Here is a 15,083-nt window from a genome sequence, read left to right as displayed (position 1 = left end):
ACCACTTCATTTCCTTTCCTTTACGAGCGCTCGTTACCGCTTTGAGAATCAACTTAAGTCGAACCAGAAGATAAAAAAGGATAGGAAGCAAAAGCAGAAGCTAAAGCAGAAATGCCAAATGATATCTGCCATAAACTGTTAAGAGAAGATATGTTCTGAAAAATCTTTGTTTCTTCAGTCAATAAAACTCCACCAAGTAAGGTTTATCTTAAGAGATGGCCGAAAACCATGGGTATAAAGTCTGCGTGTCATGGCCCTTTTTGAGTGAGAGAAGCGGGGGGGAAAGAGATTAAAGCAGCAGCTGAGCCGTCAACACACAGCAGCTCCGCCCACAGAGAGCAAACACCTCCCTCCGGTTTTAGTGCACTCCCCTTCCCTTAGACAGCCACAGAGTTCACACAGATGTATCTCAAACTGAAGCACAAAAACAAGTGGGACTGCATCTGAATGAGGACACTTTATCTACTTGTTATGGCGTGTCAAGACCAAAAAAAAAGGCATTCCAGGGTTCTGCTGCAATGGGAGTGTCACTTAGTATGAATGGCCCAGTTAATTTTTGTGGCGTCATGTTGTGTTATTTAACACCCCAGTGTAGTCATTCGATTCTCGACTCGATTCGCAGTTGAAGGCAGCTTTGTTCCACGGGGACGCACCAGCGTACAGTATTTAATCTCAGACGTTTGGCTGACACTTGGCCCTCCGCCTCGAGTTGCTTGTGCAACTTTGGCACTTGACTCTGATTCAAATCATCAGATCTGTTACAAAATAGCACATTTTAAGCGTGCATCTACAAAAATCCAGAAAAAATGAACTTTGATGAAATTATCCGTCTTATTGGAGGCTTTGGGAAGTTCCAGAAGATCTTGTATGTATGGATCTGTCTACCTCAGATCTTTCTGGCTTTCCACATGCTGGTCTCTGTCTTCACTGGGGCTGTTCCTCCGCATTTGTGTCGCTCCTCGTGGCCCACGGCAGGCGCTCCAGCCTCTTCAGATTTCAACATCAGCCATCTGTCCGTCCTTGAGGGCCGGCCTGAGCTGTCCTGCACGGTACCCTTTAACCACAGCGGTGCTGTAGCTCTTGGCGATGGACACCCTGCTGGGAGATGCCAGGGAGGCTGGGAGTACGGCACAGAGACCTTCCAAAGCACCACGGTTACAGAGGTGAGTGGAAAAAACATGACATAACTGGAACTCATACAGGGTACAATTCCAGTGGAAGGTTTTCCCATCAGCTCCTTCAACTTGTGCATGATTCATCATAGATGGGTAGGGGGTCCTGATTTGATCACATTTCAAATCAAGTCAGAAATGTAATCGGATCTCAATTAGTTTGGAGAAAAGTGAGTTTTTGGTATAGTTATGCTATAAATTGCACAAGCATAAAGCAACCCTGAAATATGTTTTATAATGCACCATGTTAATGTTTACATTAAGAACTGACTCCCAACAAGTACTTTTTACTTAACAGGACTGACACGACCATCCATGGGGATTTGTGGATCTTATAAATGGAAGTCAGATCATCAAACAAAGATCGATTGTGAGAGTGGCTCCGCCTTATTATTCAACTCTCATTCAGCCGGTCGAATCCCTTTCTGCGGGGTTAACTTAAACACGCTTTCACTTTCAGTTTATTAGTATATATTCATATTTATCAGTACATTAGGGGCCCTCTCTTGCACCTAGCGCAGCGCAAAGGCCGACACAACACCAATAAAGTTTTCAATTTCCCCTCCAGCGCCCGTGTCGTTAGAAAAGCAAACGCACCTGCTCCCATGTGTGCGCCCCGGGGGGTGTGTTCAGGTAAATTCTTGATGAGTTGCTATCTTGAGGCAGCAGGAACTGATCCCGCCATTGACCAACAAAAACCTGGTCTAAAGTCGTAACACAGCATTTCATTGTTATTTTAACAGTGCATTGGTAAAATGTCCCTAGGCTCACGCACAGCGTGACCACACCAAGCTTGTTACACACATACAGGGAAGCACAGCAGCGCGCACATGCAGAAGATTAAAAATGAAAAGTTGATCGTGCAAGTCCTCCATCATAACTGTAATGCACCAAGGTACAAAAGGGAATGGGAGAGGACCTCTGATTGGTGTATTGCATGTTACACCCAAAACACGCCTATAATTAATAAAGACACTAAGGACAACACTGTTGAACCATGCGCCCGGCAAACAGACTCTTTTTTTCCAACATCAAACTAGCAAAAGTTAAAAATAAATACCTGCCTGCTTCTATGGGAATTTAAGATAGGGGTGTGTATACTATGCCCTCTGTATTTTAAGGAAGAACATTAATTTATTTACGATACATTAATAATTCAACCCCAAAAAAAAATAGTGTCCTTAAAGGTTGGATTTTTCCAATTTTTTAAGCCATTTCGATCAATTTCCAAAAGACGTTTTATATTTCTCTTTTTATTCAACTTTACCATGGATATGTAAACATATGACCACAACTGTATCTTGATTGTCTTTGCAAATAATTACACAACAAACTTAGTTGGAGCAATCCAGCTTGCAGTATATAAATACAATACAAAATGGAAGCACACACCTCACACCCACAAACCATACTAATGGCCACATAAGCATAACTCACACTATAAATACTTATTTAAAAAAAAAAACTATTATCTTGGTATATATAAATAACATTTCTATAAAATCTATTAAAAATAGAAATATATATCGTGTCAGCTCACCAGCTGTGGTGAATCTTGATGGGAATATGGCTCGGTCAGTTTCCAGCTGTTGATAATATGAGGGCCTTTAGTGGTATACGGGGTCTTCCACAGCATTTCAAGGCTATGCCGACCAATTTTGGGTACCACCTAAGCCTGGCCTAATGAATGTAAAATCAATGTGAGCATCAAACCTGGCCAAAGGACTTTTCTCAGATCTAATGTGTGTTATTTATTATCTGCTCTAGCTTTCCCAACGTTTTAGTCCCAGATTTGGTAATAATAATGGCCCAAAATGATGTGAAATCGCAAATGCCTTTTTAATGAAAAACATCCCATAATATTGAGGGAGAACCCTTAAACCCCCCACCAAACACATGCATCTAAGTCTTCCACAAACCTTGGGAAAGCAGTGGTATATACTGGGAGTGGCTCTCACGCAGAGCAGGTCTCTTGTTCAGCCTCAAGGACAGAACGATGAAAAATGAAAGAAGACAAATGTTTTTTTACTGAACCTGTTCTGTGCTTCTTGCAGTGGGACCTGGTTTGTGACCGTGCCAACCTGAACATCATGGGCTCCTCCATATACATGTTGGGCCTCCTAGTCGGAGCGGTTTTGTTTGGAAGCTTGGCTGATAAGTACGTTCGATGACATCCATCCATCTTCAGAGCCCTATTGAATAGATGACGTAACGCCTTACCACTTGTTCCCATGTCTGATTTCTGCATTACTTTCTGGACTTATTTCTTTTAATTCATCATGTGCTTTCATCATGTCTTAGTGTTGTTTCCATGGAATGAATGTTCGGAAATGTCTTGTCTTGTTCCAGGTACGGTCGCAGGATCATCATTCTTGTTAACCTGGCTATCCAGGCTGTCTTTGGGGTCGGTGCTGCTTTCGCCCCTAATTTCTATGTCTACGTCGCCCTTCGCTTTATGGTTGGAACATCTGTCTCTGGTGTCATCATGAATGCCTTTGTCCTAGGTCAGTGTCTCAAAGAAGGTTCAAGTAATATGTGATTGTGTCTGCAACTAGTGTTGCGACCACCACGGCCGAGTATAAACAGTTACGGCGATCTCATGACGTCACATTGACATACACCAGAGAGAATGTCACAAATACTCGAGACAATTCATAGATCTTATTAGCAATGGTTTGCCTAAACAAAACCACTAATAGATTGACAGTTTCACTGACGGACAGGTTGAGGAAAAGGAGCACCCTTCCCAGCCGTGGATATGTTAGGAAAAATAAGCCAACACCTTCTCCTAAAAGTCAACAGGGATAGGAAGGGAATTCTATTACTATAAACTATCTCCCAATTCATTTCAATCCATTTTTTTTCAATTCAAGGGGCTTCATTGGCATGAAAGTTTCAATAACAACGTTCATCAGACAAAACACAAACCGTTATATTTACATTAACACAATATTAGGATGGGTTTATATCATGAATCTGTATGGCAACTATAAAAAACTAAAGTTATTAAGCAATATGAAACAAAAAGTAAATGTCAAGACAGTCAAATTTAAAATTAGATATATAAATATGTGTACATATATTTAAAATTGGTGTGTGTGTGGGGGGGGGCATTCACTGTCCCTCAGGTTGTGGCATGTTTGTACTGTATACATTTAGCACATGCCAGGAGAATGTTTAATTTTAGATTTACATTAATCTCTTTAAAATCTGGGATTACATAGTTAAATTTGTTAAAATAAATGTTGCTTGTGTCATTGCATGCACGTCTGTCTCACCGTCACCTGTCCAACAGTGACCACATGTTCTGTTTTCTTTTGGTTGCCATGACTCTTTTGTGTCTTCCTGTTTCAGTTGCTAGTTTGTGGTCACTGCGCCTGTACTCTGCTTTCTATCTCTGACAGTAGAGAGATCTTCTGCTAATTCCTTATCTCTTTCATAATTAGGTAATAGTTTGATCTACTTTGGCAGTTAGATTCTTTTTTCCAGTGTTCCACATGGGATTCTTTGCATTGTGTTATAATTTTCTTCACTCTGATTGGTGTTTGGGGAGCAGTGTTGTCGTGAGGCTGCTCAGACTGTGTCTGGGGGGGGGGGGGGGGCTGTTCAGTTCCAACTCACATAGGGGACTCTTTTCTGTTGAGTTTGGAGGGCTTTGGTGTGGAGGATGTCTTGGGGGCTAAATTTCAGGTGGTTGAAAAAGCATTTAGTGTTCTCTTTTGAGTTTTCTCTCTCTCCGTCAATCTCTCTCTCTCTCTCTTTCTCTCTCTGTCTCTGTCTCTGTCCATTTCGGTTGTGTTTGTGTGTGGGTCTCTCTCTTTCTGTGTCACTTGCTCTCTCTGTCTCTCTCTCTCTGTGTCTCTCTCTCTCTCTCTTTCTGTCTCTCTCTCTGTCTCTCTTTCTTTGTCAATCCAATCTCAATTGTGTGTCTCTCTGTCTCCGCCTCTCTCTCTCTCTCTCTCTGTGTCTCTTGCTCTCTCTGTCTCTTTCTGACAATCCAATTTTGTGTGTGTGTGTGCGTGTGTGTGTGTCTATCTGTGTGTGTGTGTGTGTGTGTGTCTCTCTCTCTCTGTGTGTGTCTTTCTTTCTCTATGCGGGTGAACGAGTCCTTTTCAAGCTTCAATCTGTTATTTTGTTTGTTGTTGAAAAAACAATACCTTAATTTATGAAGTGCTTTTCAAAAACAAGTTACAAAGTGCTTTACATTCATTTTATAAAACAAAGAGCAGTTAATATAACAAAGCAATAAATAAATCAATTAAAAAAGGCAAGTCGAAAACAGTGAAATGTTTTCTGTTTAAAATGTGTAAATACTGTTACACTGGTTTTTAGAGGAATGAATGGATGAAAAACCAGCGTATAAAAACAAATAAAGAACAGACCACTGATTTTACACCAAAAGGTCCTACTAGTCATGAACAGTAATTCTGTGAAAACACATAATGTCTATAAAGACTGAGAAATAACCTGCTGATTGATTTGGATTGGACTGGGCTGATACCCCAGTACATGTAATTTCTTAAAGGCTTATTGTATGTGCATACAGCATGACATGTAATTCATACAGAATGGCCCTGCTCTGTTTGTCTCCCATGCAGGGACAGAATGGACAGGCTCTAAGCAGCGGATGTTGGCTGGTATAATCACTGACTACTCCTTTGGCGTGGGCTACATTTCGCTGGCTGGTGTTGCGTACCTTATAAGAGACTGGCGTAAACTGCAGCTAGCAATCTCAGCACCTGGTTTCCTCTTCATCTTTTACATTTGGTGAGTGGGTGGGCAGCAGTGGAACGCAGATCTGATTCACTTCAAATGGAAAACTTGATCCGCAGTCAGAAGTACAAGATAAAATACTGTACCAACAAGGTACAAATAAACAAAGACAACAATACAAACACATGAAGTACCTCCTGAACATAACACATACAACACGATTTTCACAAAAACACAGGAGCAATCTCTAAAAATATTCTATATCGCATGTGCAAATTTAGCCGAGACGCACATGTAGTCTCACATTGCCAGACCTCTCTCCACAGCAGAGGAAGGTCTGGCTTTGTTATAGTCACTGATAAAGGAGATCTTTTCAAAAAGACCTACTTTGAGCACTATCTCTGCGTGCCTCTTGCTATAGAAGTTACTTAAAGTAAGTAATTAAGATTTTATATATGTATGTAACGCCCTTTTAAAACAAAGTACTTCACAGAATACATAAATAAACTTGGACATACAGCTATAAACAGAATGCAAAGCCAGAGACTCAGATAAATTACAGCCCCTGAACAGGAAAAGAAAGTCAGTAGAAATCGGTTTTTAAAGGTTTTTTTGAAGCCATTCATAGACTTTGCTAATCTAACAAAGGAGGGAGGACAGTTCCAGAGTAGTCTCGCATAGCAAGACCTTCTTCCACAGCGCTGCAGAGGAAGGTCTGGCCAATCCACACAGCATTTCTGGGTAGGAGAATAAACATGCTCTGGTTTATTGGCATTTCTTTAAACCACTCTCAATCTTCTCGTATGGAGCCACGTTGACGCTGCTAAACAGCCCCGGGAAGGAACTTGTTTTGGTGGAACATGTGTACGTTCAAAGGTTGATTTAGTCGTGCAAACAAACCTGAGTAATGGCTGCATTCTAATAATGTGCTTCAGTGTTAGGTAATTCTCTCTTTCTCTCTACAATAGGCCCATAAGAAATCAATTTAGCCACAGTGTGAAATGTCTATCAAGTGTTTGTGATATAGGTCATCTGAGCAATGTGTCTTTCCGTTGTCAGGGTGTTGCCAAAGTCAGCTCGCTGGTTAATGGCCAATGACAAAAAAGAGGAAGCATGGGAACTGATCCAAAAAGCAGCGCAGATGAATGGGAAGCCCCTCACCAAAGATTTGGAGATGTGTCAGGTAGAGATGCAAATCTTTCTACATTTATTTAATCCTTTCAAAATGTCAATAACAACAAATACCCATTGCAGCTAAAACTGAAGTTGAAAGCCTGTGCAGATGTACCAATTTTTTGAAAACAATAAGTCCTTGGATTTAAGTCAGAGGTGGAAAACCGTTTTGATGTTGTGTTTCCAGCTGACAAGTTTTAAACAAGAATCGTGTAAAATGGGTCCAGTCCAGGGGCGATTCTAGGATCAGACCTTTAGAGAGGCTCAGTCCCTAATGAGAATGTGCCCCCCCCCTGCTAAATCAGTAATTTTATTAGCAAATTATCTCTGAGCTCTCTACTTAACAACAACATCAGCTTATGTTTTTGATACTATTAACACTATGATGGAGTTAAACCTGACCCTTTCTAAACTACAGTGATTACGACCATTTTGACACAGTGTTCTACAACTTTAGTTGCTTATGTTTCAATTTGGGTTTTAATTTGCGCCATGAAATGACCAACTTCTTCTCCGGGGACTACCAACGTTAAACCTCACAGCCGCACTCCTGCTCCCCCTCTGGCAGATTAGATAGAGCAAGACTCATCAACACAGGATATTAAACCTGTTTCAAGCCCTCTGAACCTTTAATTGTTTGTCATCTGTCCGTAACAAACACTTTCAGAAAGTCCCACGTGAAGCACTTAAATGGATTTTTTTTTTTAAATGAAATTTAGGGGGCTTAAGCTCCCCTTAAGAAGGGTCTAAAACCGCCCATGCTCTAGTCTATGATCAATGTGGAACACATGGAAGTAAAGAGAAACGTAACGCTGTAACCGGCTCTTGTTTTGTTCTGACACAACCTTGTTTGGCTGCTGAGCTGCAATACTTGGTCGTACTTCCAAAAAGAATGTTTCTGTCACTGTGTTTTCACTCCACCAAAGTTGATTGAGACATTTTATTGCCTCATTATGGCAAACAGGCTAGCTAGCTTCTGCTAGCGTTAGCCGGTAACTTAAAGTAAAGATTTTCTGTGCAGCCATAGTTGCATATACTGTAAATGGCGGCAGTACCCAGAGTTCCAATGATTCCACTGTTTAATCTCTACTGGTATAATACACTTCAGGAGGGTTGAAAATCAGCAACTTCCCCCCTTTTAGCATTTAGCTTAGTGCAGTGCTATTGCAACCATTAACAACACTGGCTCAGCCGCATCAGTCATAATTATTTAAACATGTACAGTACTGTGTTTTGTTAATATATATTCATAACTCCGAAGTCTCTTAGTCAATGTTGTTCTCACTGTTTTCACCAGGTCTATGAAATTAAAGAGAAAACTGAGGTGAAGAAAAATCACTCCTTCATAGACCTCGTTCGAACCCCAAAAATGAGGAAGCAGTCTTTGATAGTGTTTTATCTCTGGTGAGTATGAGCAGACCATTTCCTTTTTCTTCAGGTCAGTGTTCACGTGTGAATCTAAAAAATGTTTGGGCTTATATCCATGTCAAGCTGACATTTGACATGGCAAAAAAGCTTTACAGAGTTGATCCTTTTGAAATAATCTGATAACTGTGCCATACTGTACTGTACATACTCTGGGATCGCTGTAGATTAGTCCTGCAGTAAGACTTTTTTATTTGTTTTTAGTGGTTTACAGTTGGGGTGGGTGAAAAAATTGATACAGCATTGTATCGCGTTATTTTTTGTGGCAATACTGTATCGATACACAGACGCCAAGTAATCAATCATTTATTATATATGTATTGGTCAGTGCTTGATAATCCCATTTTGCAGCAATACAGTTGAAGTGACATGAACAAACAGAGAAACAAATTCTCATTTTAGATAAAACAAATGTTGACAACTTTTCCTTTTGGGGACATCATTTGTTGCCCTTCAACATTCCAAACAGTCTTGTCTAGTCTTTGTTTTTTACCACTCACTCCTCTTCGCCATCTCGTCAGAGCTTTATTTGAGCTTATTCCTGCCTAGCAATTTCTAAAACGCTATTTTTAGGGGGGGATATTTGTAAAATTGTTACAAAATTAGTGAGTAAAGAGACAAGGAAGAAAAGAGGAAAGAAATAAGGGAAGAATGAAGGGGTGCAGTGCAGTAATGATACATTGCAGGATATGTCACACACCACCTTTCATTGGAGTTTGGTGTTTTTTGCCCTCAACGTCTCCTTCCAGGCAACGCAGCAATGGTTATCTCGAGGGTTAAGGTTAGGGTTAGCTGCCTGGAAGGCAAGGTTAGGGGCAAAAAAACACCATCAGGCCCTTTCATTTCCAAGGCCAAATTCCGTTATCGTTATCGTTAAAAAAGGCATACCACACTTAAATGCTTTCCAAAATAATTCAGAGAGAGAAGCATTCGTTTCTAAAAGGTAACATTAACTAACCAAGCTTTCTGCATATAACATAATAATAACACCATTGTGTTTGTACAAACATCTACAGAAAACCAGAATATTCTAGGAGAGTAAAAAGGAACAACACAGGATAATTGTGTCATCTTTTGATTTATTACTTATTTGCTGATTTGTAACATTTTGGTCTGGTCTTCCATCACTGAGGATAAAAACATGGTAAAAACTACAACTACGGAACACAAGTGACTGAATAGAATTCCTGGGGCTAACGATGGGGATTAGAGACAGATTTTTGGAGTTCAGAGCACTGGAATACACATGTGCTTTCTCTTACTTGAACAGGATTTATGCTTCTGCAGAGGCTCCACGCAGAGCTTTTGCCATAGCCGACGTTAGTGGCCTGAAGTTTATACTTGTGCGTTGGTGTGTGCGTCGATCTTTTTGGGAGAATAGCAGGGGCGGCACCTGTGTATGCGTATGGAGAGTGTGGTTGAGCGAGTGAGAGAGCACCCGACTCTAGAGTCATAGTGACAGAAACAAAGTGTCTCCCTTGTTCTTCCCCTGACCATGGTGGGAAATCTGTAGCAGGAGACGGTAACCCTCTCCTTGACTTCATGTTGTTTCTGGAGAAGGAGAACCAGGAAATGAGTCAAGGCGGAAATGCAACGCTAACGAGCCGCGACTGAGCAATGTGCGTCGCCGCAACGTGTAGTCAAATGTTCTGACAGGTTTATGTCATGCTACGCAGTAGGGTCCTTGTCTCTACGTACCTACGTACGAAATCTAAATCTAATCTCGAACGTTGTCGTTGTTTCCCGTAGTGCAGGGATTTTGACAACGGCAACACACAGAGAGCGGATGGTGAGGGATGCTGTTGGGCAGTTATCCTGGAAATTCAATTCAATTTTATTTATAGTATCAAGTAATAACATTTATCTTGAAACAATTTATATAATTTATAAAGTCCCAACACTTCCAGTAGTTCCCCCAAAAGCAAGTATTTAGTGTGACAGCGGCGTGGAAAAACTACCTTTTAGGGAGAAACCTGGGCAAGACCGGGCAGGCTCTTGGCTGGTGGTGTCTGACGGTGATGGTTGGGGGTGTGATGCACAGTGGCAATAACAATCACAATAAAGGAAATGGAACAGTGACTACAAAATGGTAGTAGTAGTAGTAGTAGTTCATGTCATGGCAGGTCACTGCAGAGTGTTACAGGGTGTAGCGTGGCACAGCAGGGCACAGCTGGACGTAGCACGACGCAGCAGGACACTGCAGGGCACCGCAGAACGGGGCAGGGTGTAGTGCAGCAGGACCACGGCGAGAGCTGCAACCAAGATCTTGGTGCCATCCCAATCCAAGGAAATGTACTTCCCAGACTACTGTGCAAGTAGTCTTAATCCAGACTACAGACTGGAACTTTATAGTATAGCCACCATGTGTAGGATTGGTTACTTAAAATTTCAAAAGCGTATCTCCACACATGCTAACTTTAGTGACGCTTTACTAGAAGGTATCTACCTAAGAGTGACATGACACTGTCATGATTGACTCATAAACACTATAAAAAAGTCATAAACCTTTATGACATAACACTACTATGTCATTCGGTTTTTGTCACGACAAGTTACGGTTAGGGTTCATGGGTCATGCTGTTGCATGACAATGTGATGTGTTCATGACAGCGTCATGTCACTCTTATGTAGATACCTTCCAGAAAGTATTAACCAAATGTTTAGACATTGTCTCACGTGTCTGCCCATGCTGTTTTGTATCTGTCTCAGGTTCGCCAACGTGCTCGTGTACTACGGCCTGTCTCTCAACATTTCTGACTTTGGAATGAATATCTATCTGACGCAGATGATCTTTGGCCTGGTAGAGATGCCTGCACGCACCATCATCCTGTTCACCCTCAACCGCTCCCGCAAGTTCTCCCAGATAACGTTCCTGGCTGTAGGTGGCACGGCCTGCCTGCTGACAATCTTCGTCCCCAGTGGTAAGGACACACACACGCCTAATGTACAGCTCGACTGTATACTGTTGACCTCTAGATTGTCAAACATGGGGAATTAACACAAGCCAACACTGGAAAAAAAGGCCACTTCAAAAAAAAAAAAGAAACAAATGAATACAAGGTGTTTTTTTGCTTGTAATCCATCCATATTTTACAAAAGAAAAACTAAGAGACTTCAAAAAAAGCTTGTTTCATCTGAGATATGACTCAAAACAAGCCTTACATTCGTTACAGTATTGTGTTCTAAGTCTTAAATCATTTTAAACAGGTTTGATTTTTTTTTATAATTTCACCGCATTCCAACAACAAATGAGACCAACATGCGACTTTTATTCCAGCCAATCAGCTTTCCTGTTTTTCCTGCGAGTCTCTTTTAGACTGCACCACAAACATAAAACAGATTTTCATTCTTCAGCAATGGGAAAGTGCAAGTTAAATGATTGTTGGCTTGAAAATAACTGAATTTAGTGCTTGGTTGCTGTTGTGGTAAACGTTTGTAATTTAATTTATAAAGGTCTTAAAAAGGTCTTAAACCTGAAATCTGCAAAGCCCGGCCAGATATTTAAGATGCATGGTCAAAAAACAAGACATTATGTCTCACTGAAACATTACTTGTTAGGTAATTGTGTCTTTTGTTAAGTGTTGTTAGATAATTTGACTTTATTAGACGAATATACTTGGTAAGATGTTGGCCTATTTTTGCAGCGTATGAATATGGTAATTTTTTTGCTGTGGCTAGTGACTTTTCTAATTTTATCAAAATGCACTTTGAGGCCCTATCTAATCAACAAATGTAGTTGGCAGGTGTGAAATAAGTATTTATAAGGTTTTTTTTGTTCCATGCGTCCATGTTTTGTCCATGTTTCCAGTCTGTGTCAGAAGCATTTCCCTCATTTTTTTTTACTTGTCCTCTAGAGCTGTCCGTCATTAAAACCGTGCTGGCCATGATCGGGAAGTTCGGGATCACAGCCTCTCTTTCTATTATTTACGTCTACTCAGCCGAGGTGTTCCCTACTGTTATCAGGTGAGTGGCTCCTGATTAAAAAGCTTCCCAACAAAGTTCCTGAGGCACACGGAACAGCTTTACTAAAAACCAAAGCTGTTATTATTGCTCATGTCCCAGAATGTCCGGGGACAGGTTGGACGATGTTAGTGTTTTTTGACCCTTTGTGATGTTCATTTTGAAATAAAGGCCAGCTGGGATCATGTTAGATAGAAATGAACTGATGATTTAGACAGCAAAAACAGGCTGTTTGTTGCTTAAAAATAAAAATAAAACCTGGTATTTACCAATATTCTTTCATTGGTTAAAAAGAAAAAAGAAATTATGAATACATTCACAGACCTAATTGAGGTGTAATGCCATATTAGCAGTTTGACTCAAAGCATTGAGCCATCTGTAGAGCTGGGCGACATATTGATATTGTATCAATGATTTATCATTGATATCATTGATTATATCATGATATGAGACTAGATATGGTCTTAGATTTTGGATATTATAATATGACATAAGTGTTTTGTGTTGTTTTCCTGGTTTTAAAGGCTGCATTAAAGTAAAGTGATGTAATTTTATGAACTTACCAGACTTTTGTAACTGTTCTATTATTTGACTTTACCACTTAGTCATTATATCCACATTACCGAGGACATTTTATTCATCAAAAATCTCATTGTGTAAATATTTTGTAAAAGCACCTACAATCAACACTACAGTATCCATATCGACGTATTTGGTAAAAAATTTAACAATATTTGATTTTCGCCATATGGCCGAGCCCTAGCCATCTGTACTTATTGTCTGGTGAACAAAAGACTTTATGGAACATCAGGAGTGATTTTACAATATTACCCATTTATCATGGAGCACTCCAACAGGGATTTTCCTGGCTCAGAATGGGCCTTTCCTGGCATCTCTAAACCGTGCTTCTTTTTGAGTTTGTAAGCACTCGTCTTAGTGCCTCTAGCAGTAGCAGCAGAGAGCAGAAGCCTTAATAAACTCCTGGTGTACTTACAAACTTTACAATGCCTCGTTTTATGAGTACTTAACCTGTTTTTACCACTGTAGAAGTTTAGTACCATTTGACCCAATTGCCTCTAAAGTATTCCGTATCGCAAAATGTCTCATCATTCAATACCTAATTTCAATACCTAAGGAGCAAAAAAATAAATAAATAAACTCCTAAAACCAGTATTACAAAACCAGAGAGAAACAGAACAACATATATTAACCAGTCAGCTTTGTTCTCTGTTTAAGGTAGACTAGTAGGTTTATTAACCATCCAAATCTCAAAACTGTCTTGCCAAAATCTTTATCAGTATGTAAGCTTTGGCTAACTTCCTGGCTTATTTAAACATCCAACACTCATAAAAGGACTGCACTCTGCTCCCACCTTGTCTACTCAGACCAATTCTCTGTGATACTAATTCCTGTTTGCAGACTAGTGTGTAAACAACTTAAAGTGGTTTGGAAGCGGATCAATGTGGCCGGCTGGAACTACCTCGACGGTAGAAGACCCAATGCATACACTAGAGCATGTTCAAGGAAGCTGCCGCCTCAGTTAGTCTCGCATTGTTGCCAGACCTTCCTCCACAGCTCTGCGGGGGGGAAACATGCTCTGGTTTATTGGCATTTCTTTAAAACAATCACAATTGTTTTGGGTGGCGTTAAAGCCCAGAAACAATTAGCGTGTTAAGTAGCCTCAGGAATAAAGTTGTTTTGCTGGTACGTGTGTAGGTTCAAAAGTTGTTGCAACATAAAACTCAGATTGGACAGATGGTCTAGCTAGCTGTCTGGATTTGCTCTAATGTGCCTTAAGGTTCTGACTGTCTATGTGTGTCACTCACAGACAGAGTGGGATCGGTATGGGCTCCATGTGTGCTCGCCTTGGAGGAGTCCTGGCTCCCATGATATACCTTCTTAGGACGATCAGTCCGCAGGCTCCCATGGTGCTGTGTGGCCTCTGCCCTCTGCTTGGCTCCGCCCTCACCCTGCTGCTTCCCGAGACAGCCAACAAACCCCTGCCGGACACCATCGAAGACGTAGAGGGATCCAACCTCAGGTTTGACAACTCCACGTTTAGACCGTTATTTCTAGTCTCGCAGCTCTGCTCAAACTATCTGCAGCAGGCAGGATTTAAAGATCTAGGTTTGAGATATGCTGTATGTACTAATGGATCTGTATCACCTAATGGCACCGTGGCCACGTCTGGGGCTTAGTACCGCCCAAGATGATTGTGATTGGTTTAAAGAAATGCCGATAAACCAGAGCATGTTTTTCTCCCATCCCAGAATGCTGTGTGGATTAGCCCGACCCTCCACCGCAATGCTGTGGAGGAAGGTCTGTCCATGCGAGATTCGCGTTGGCGTCGAGGCTGAGTTATTTCACCTGTTTAAAAGAAGTGGAATTTTGAAGACTCAATGCCAGATCTGATTGTTGTTCTACAGCTGTACTCAAGCTCACAGCTGATTGTACATCATTTGTTTCCATCTTTTCTTTTTTCAGTGCAGAGGATGGCGGTGTGAAGCCAGTCGTCTCGGAGGAAAACCACCAAGATGGACTGGTGAACAACAGCAGTGTGAGCTGCCACTTCTCATGAAGCACTCAGTATTTTTCCGGACTATTCCAAAGGCATACTTGGTTACAGTTTCTGTGTATTTG

At 41.0% G+C, this 15,083-nt stretch overlaps 1 protein-coding gene and 1 long non-coding RNA gene across 3 annotated transcripts in view; one reads left to right on the top strand and one right to left on the bottom strand.

Annotated features, from left to right (window-relative positions):
- Positions 1 to 7,663, bottom strand: part of LOC117961977 — a 19,445-nt gene extending 11,782 nt beyond the window's left edge. The window contains exons 1-2 of the long non-coding RNA XR_004660523.1: positions 7,511 to 7,663; positions 1,002 to 1,010 (exon numbers count right to left, since the gene is read on the bottom strand). This is a non-coding gene — a long non-coding RNA (uncharacterized LOC117961977). The remainder of the gene's footprint in view (positions 1 to 1,001; positions 1,011 to 7,510) is intronic.
- Positions 404 to 15,083, top strand: si:dkey-119m7.4 (uncharacterized protein LOC560629 homolog). Of its 2 annotated transcripts, XM_034900979.1 has the most exons (10): positions 807 to 1,163; positions 3,227 to 3,330; positions 3,522 to 3,676; positions 5,771 to 5,939; positions 6,945 to 7,068; positions 8,356 to 8,462; positions 11,193 to 11,404; positions 12,338 to 12,446; positions 14,272 to 14,484; positions 14,928 to 15,083. In XM_034900979.1, exons 1-10 carry the CDS (start codon positions 807 to 809, stop codon positions 15,019 to 15,021), a joined length of 1,644 nt encoding a protein of 547 aa, XP_034756870.1. In that variant the 3' UTR covers positions 15,022 to 15,083. The 2 variants fall into 2 exon arrangements, with proteins under 2 accessions (XP_034756869.1, XP_034756870.1); XM_034900978.1 differs by lacking the exon at positions 14,928 to 15,083 and having other exon boundaries at positions 404 to 1,163; positions 14,272 to 14,908.

Source organism: Etheostoma cragini, chromosome 18, assembly GCF_013103735.1.
Source record: "Etheostoma cragini isolate CJK2018 chromosome 18, CSU_Ecrag_1.0, whole genome shotgun sequence".
Classification (NCBI taxonomy): domain Eukaryota; kingdom Metazoa; phylum Chordata; class Actinopteri; order Perciformes; family Percidae; genus Etheostoma; species Etheostoma cragini.
The sequence above is the reverse complement of the archived record's forward strand: the minus strand, read 5'-3'. Positions and strand labels throughout refer to the sequence as shown.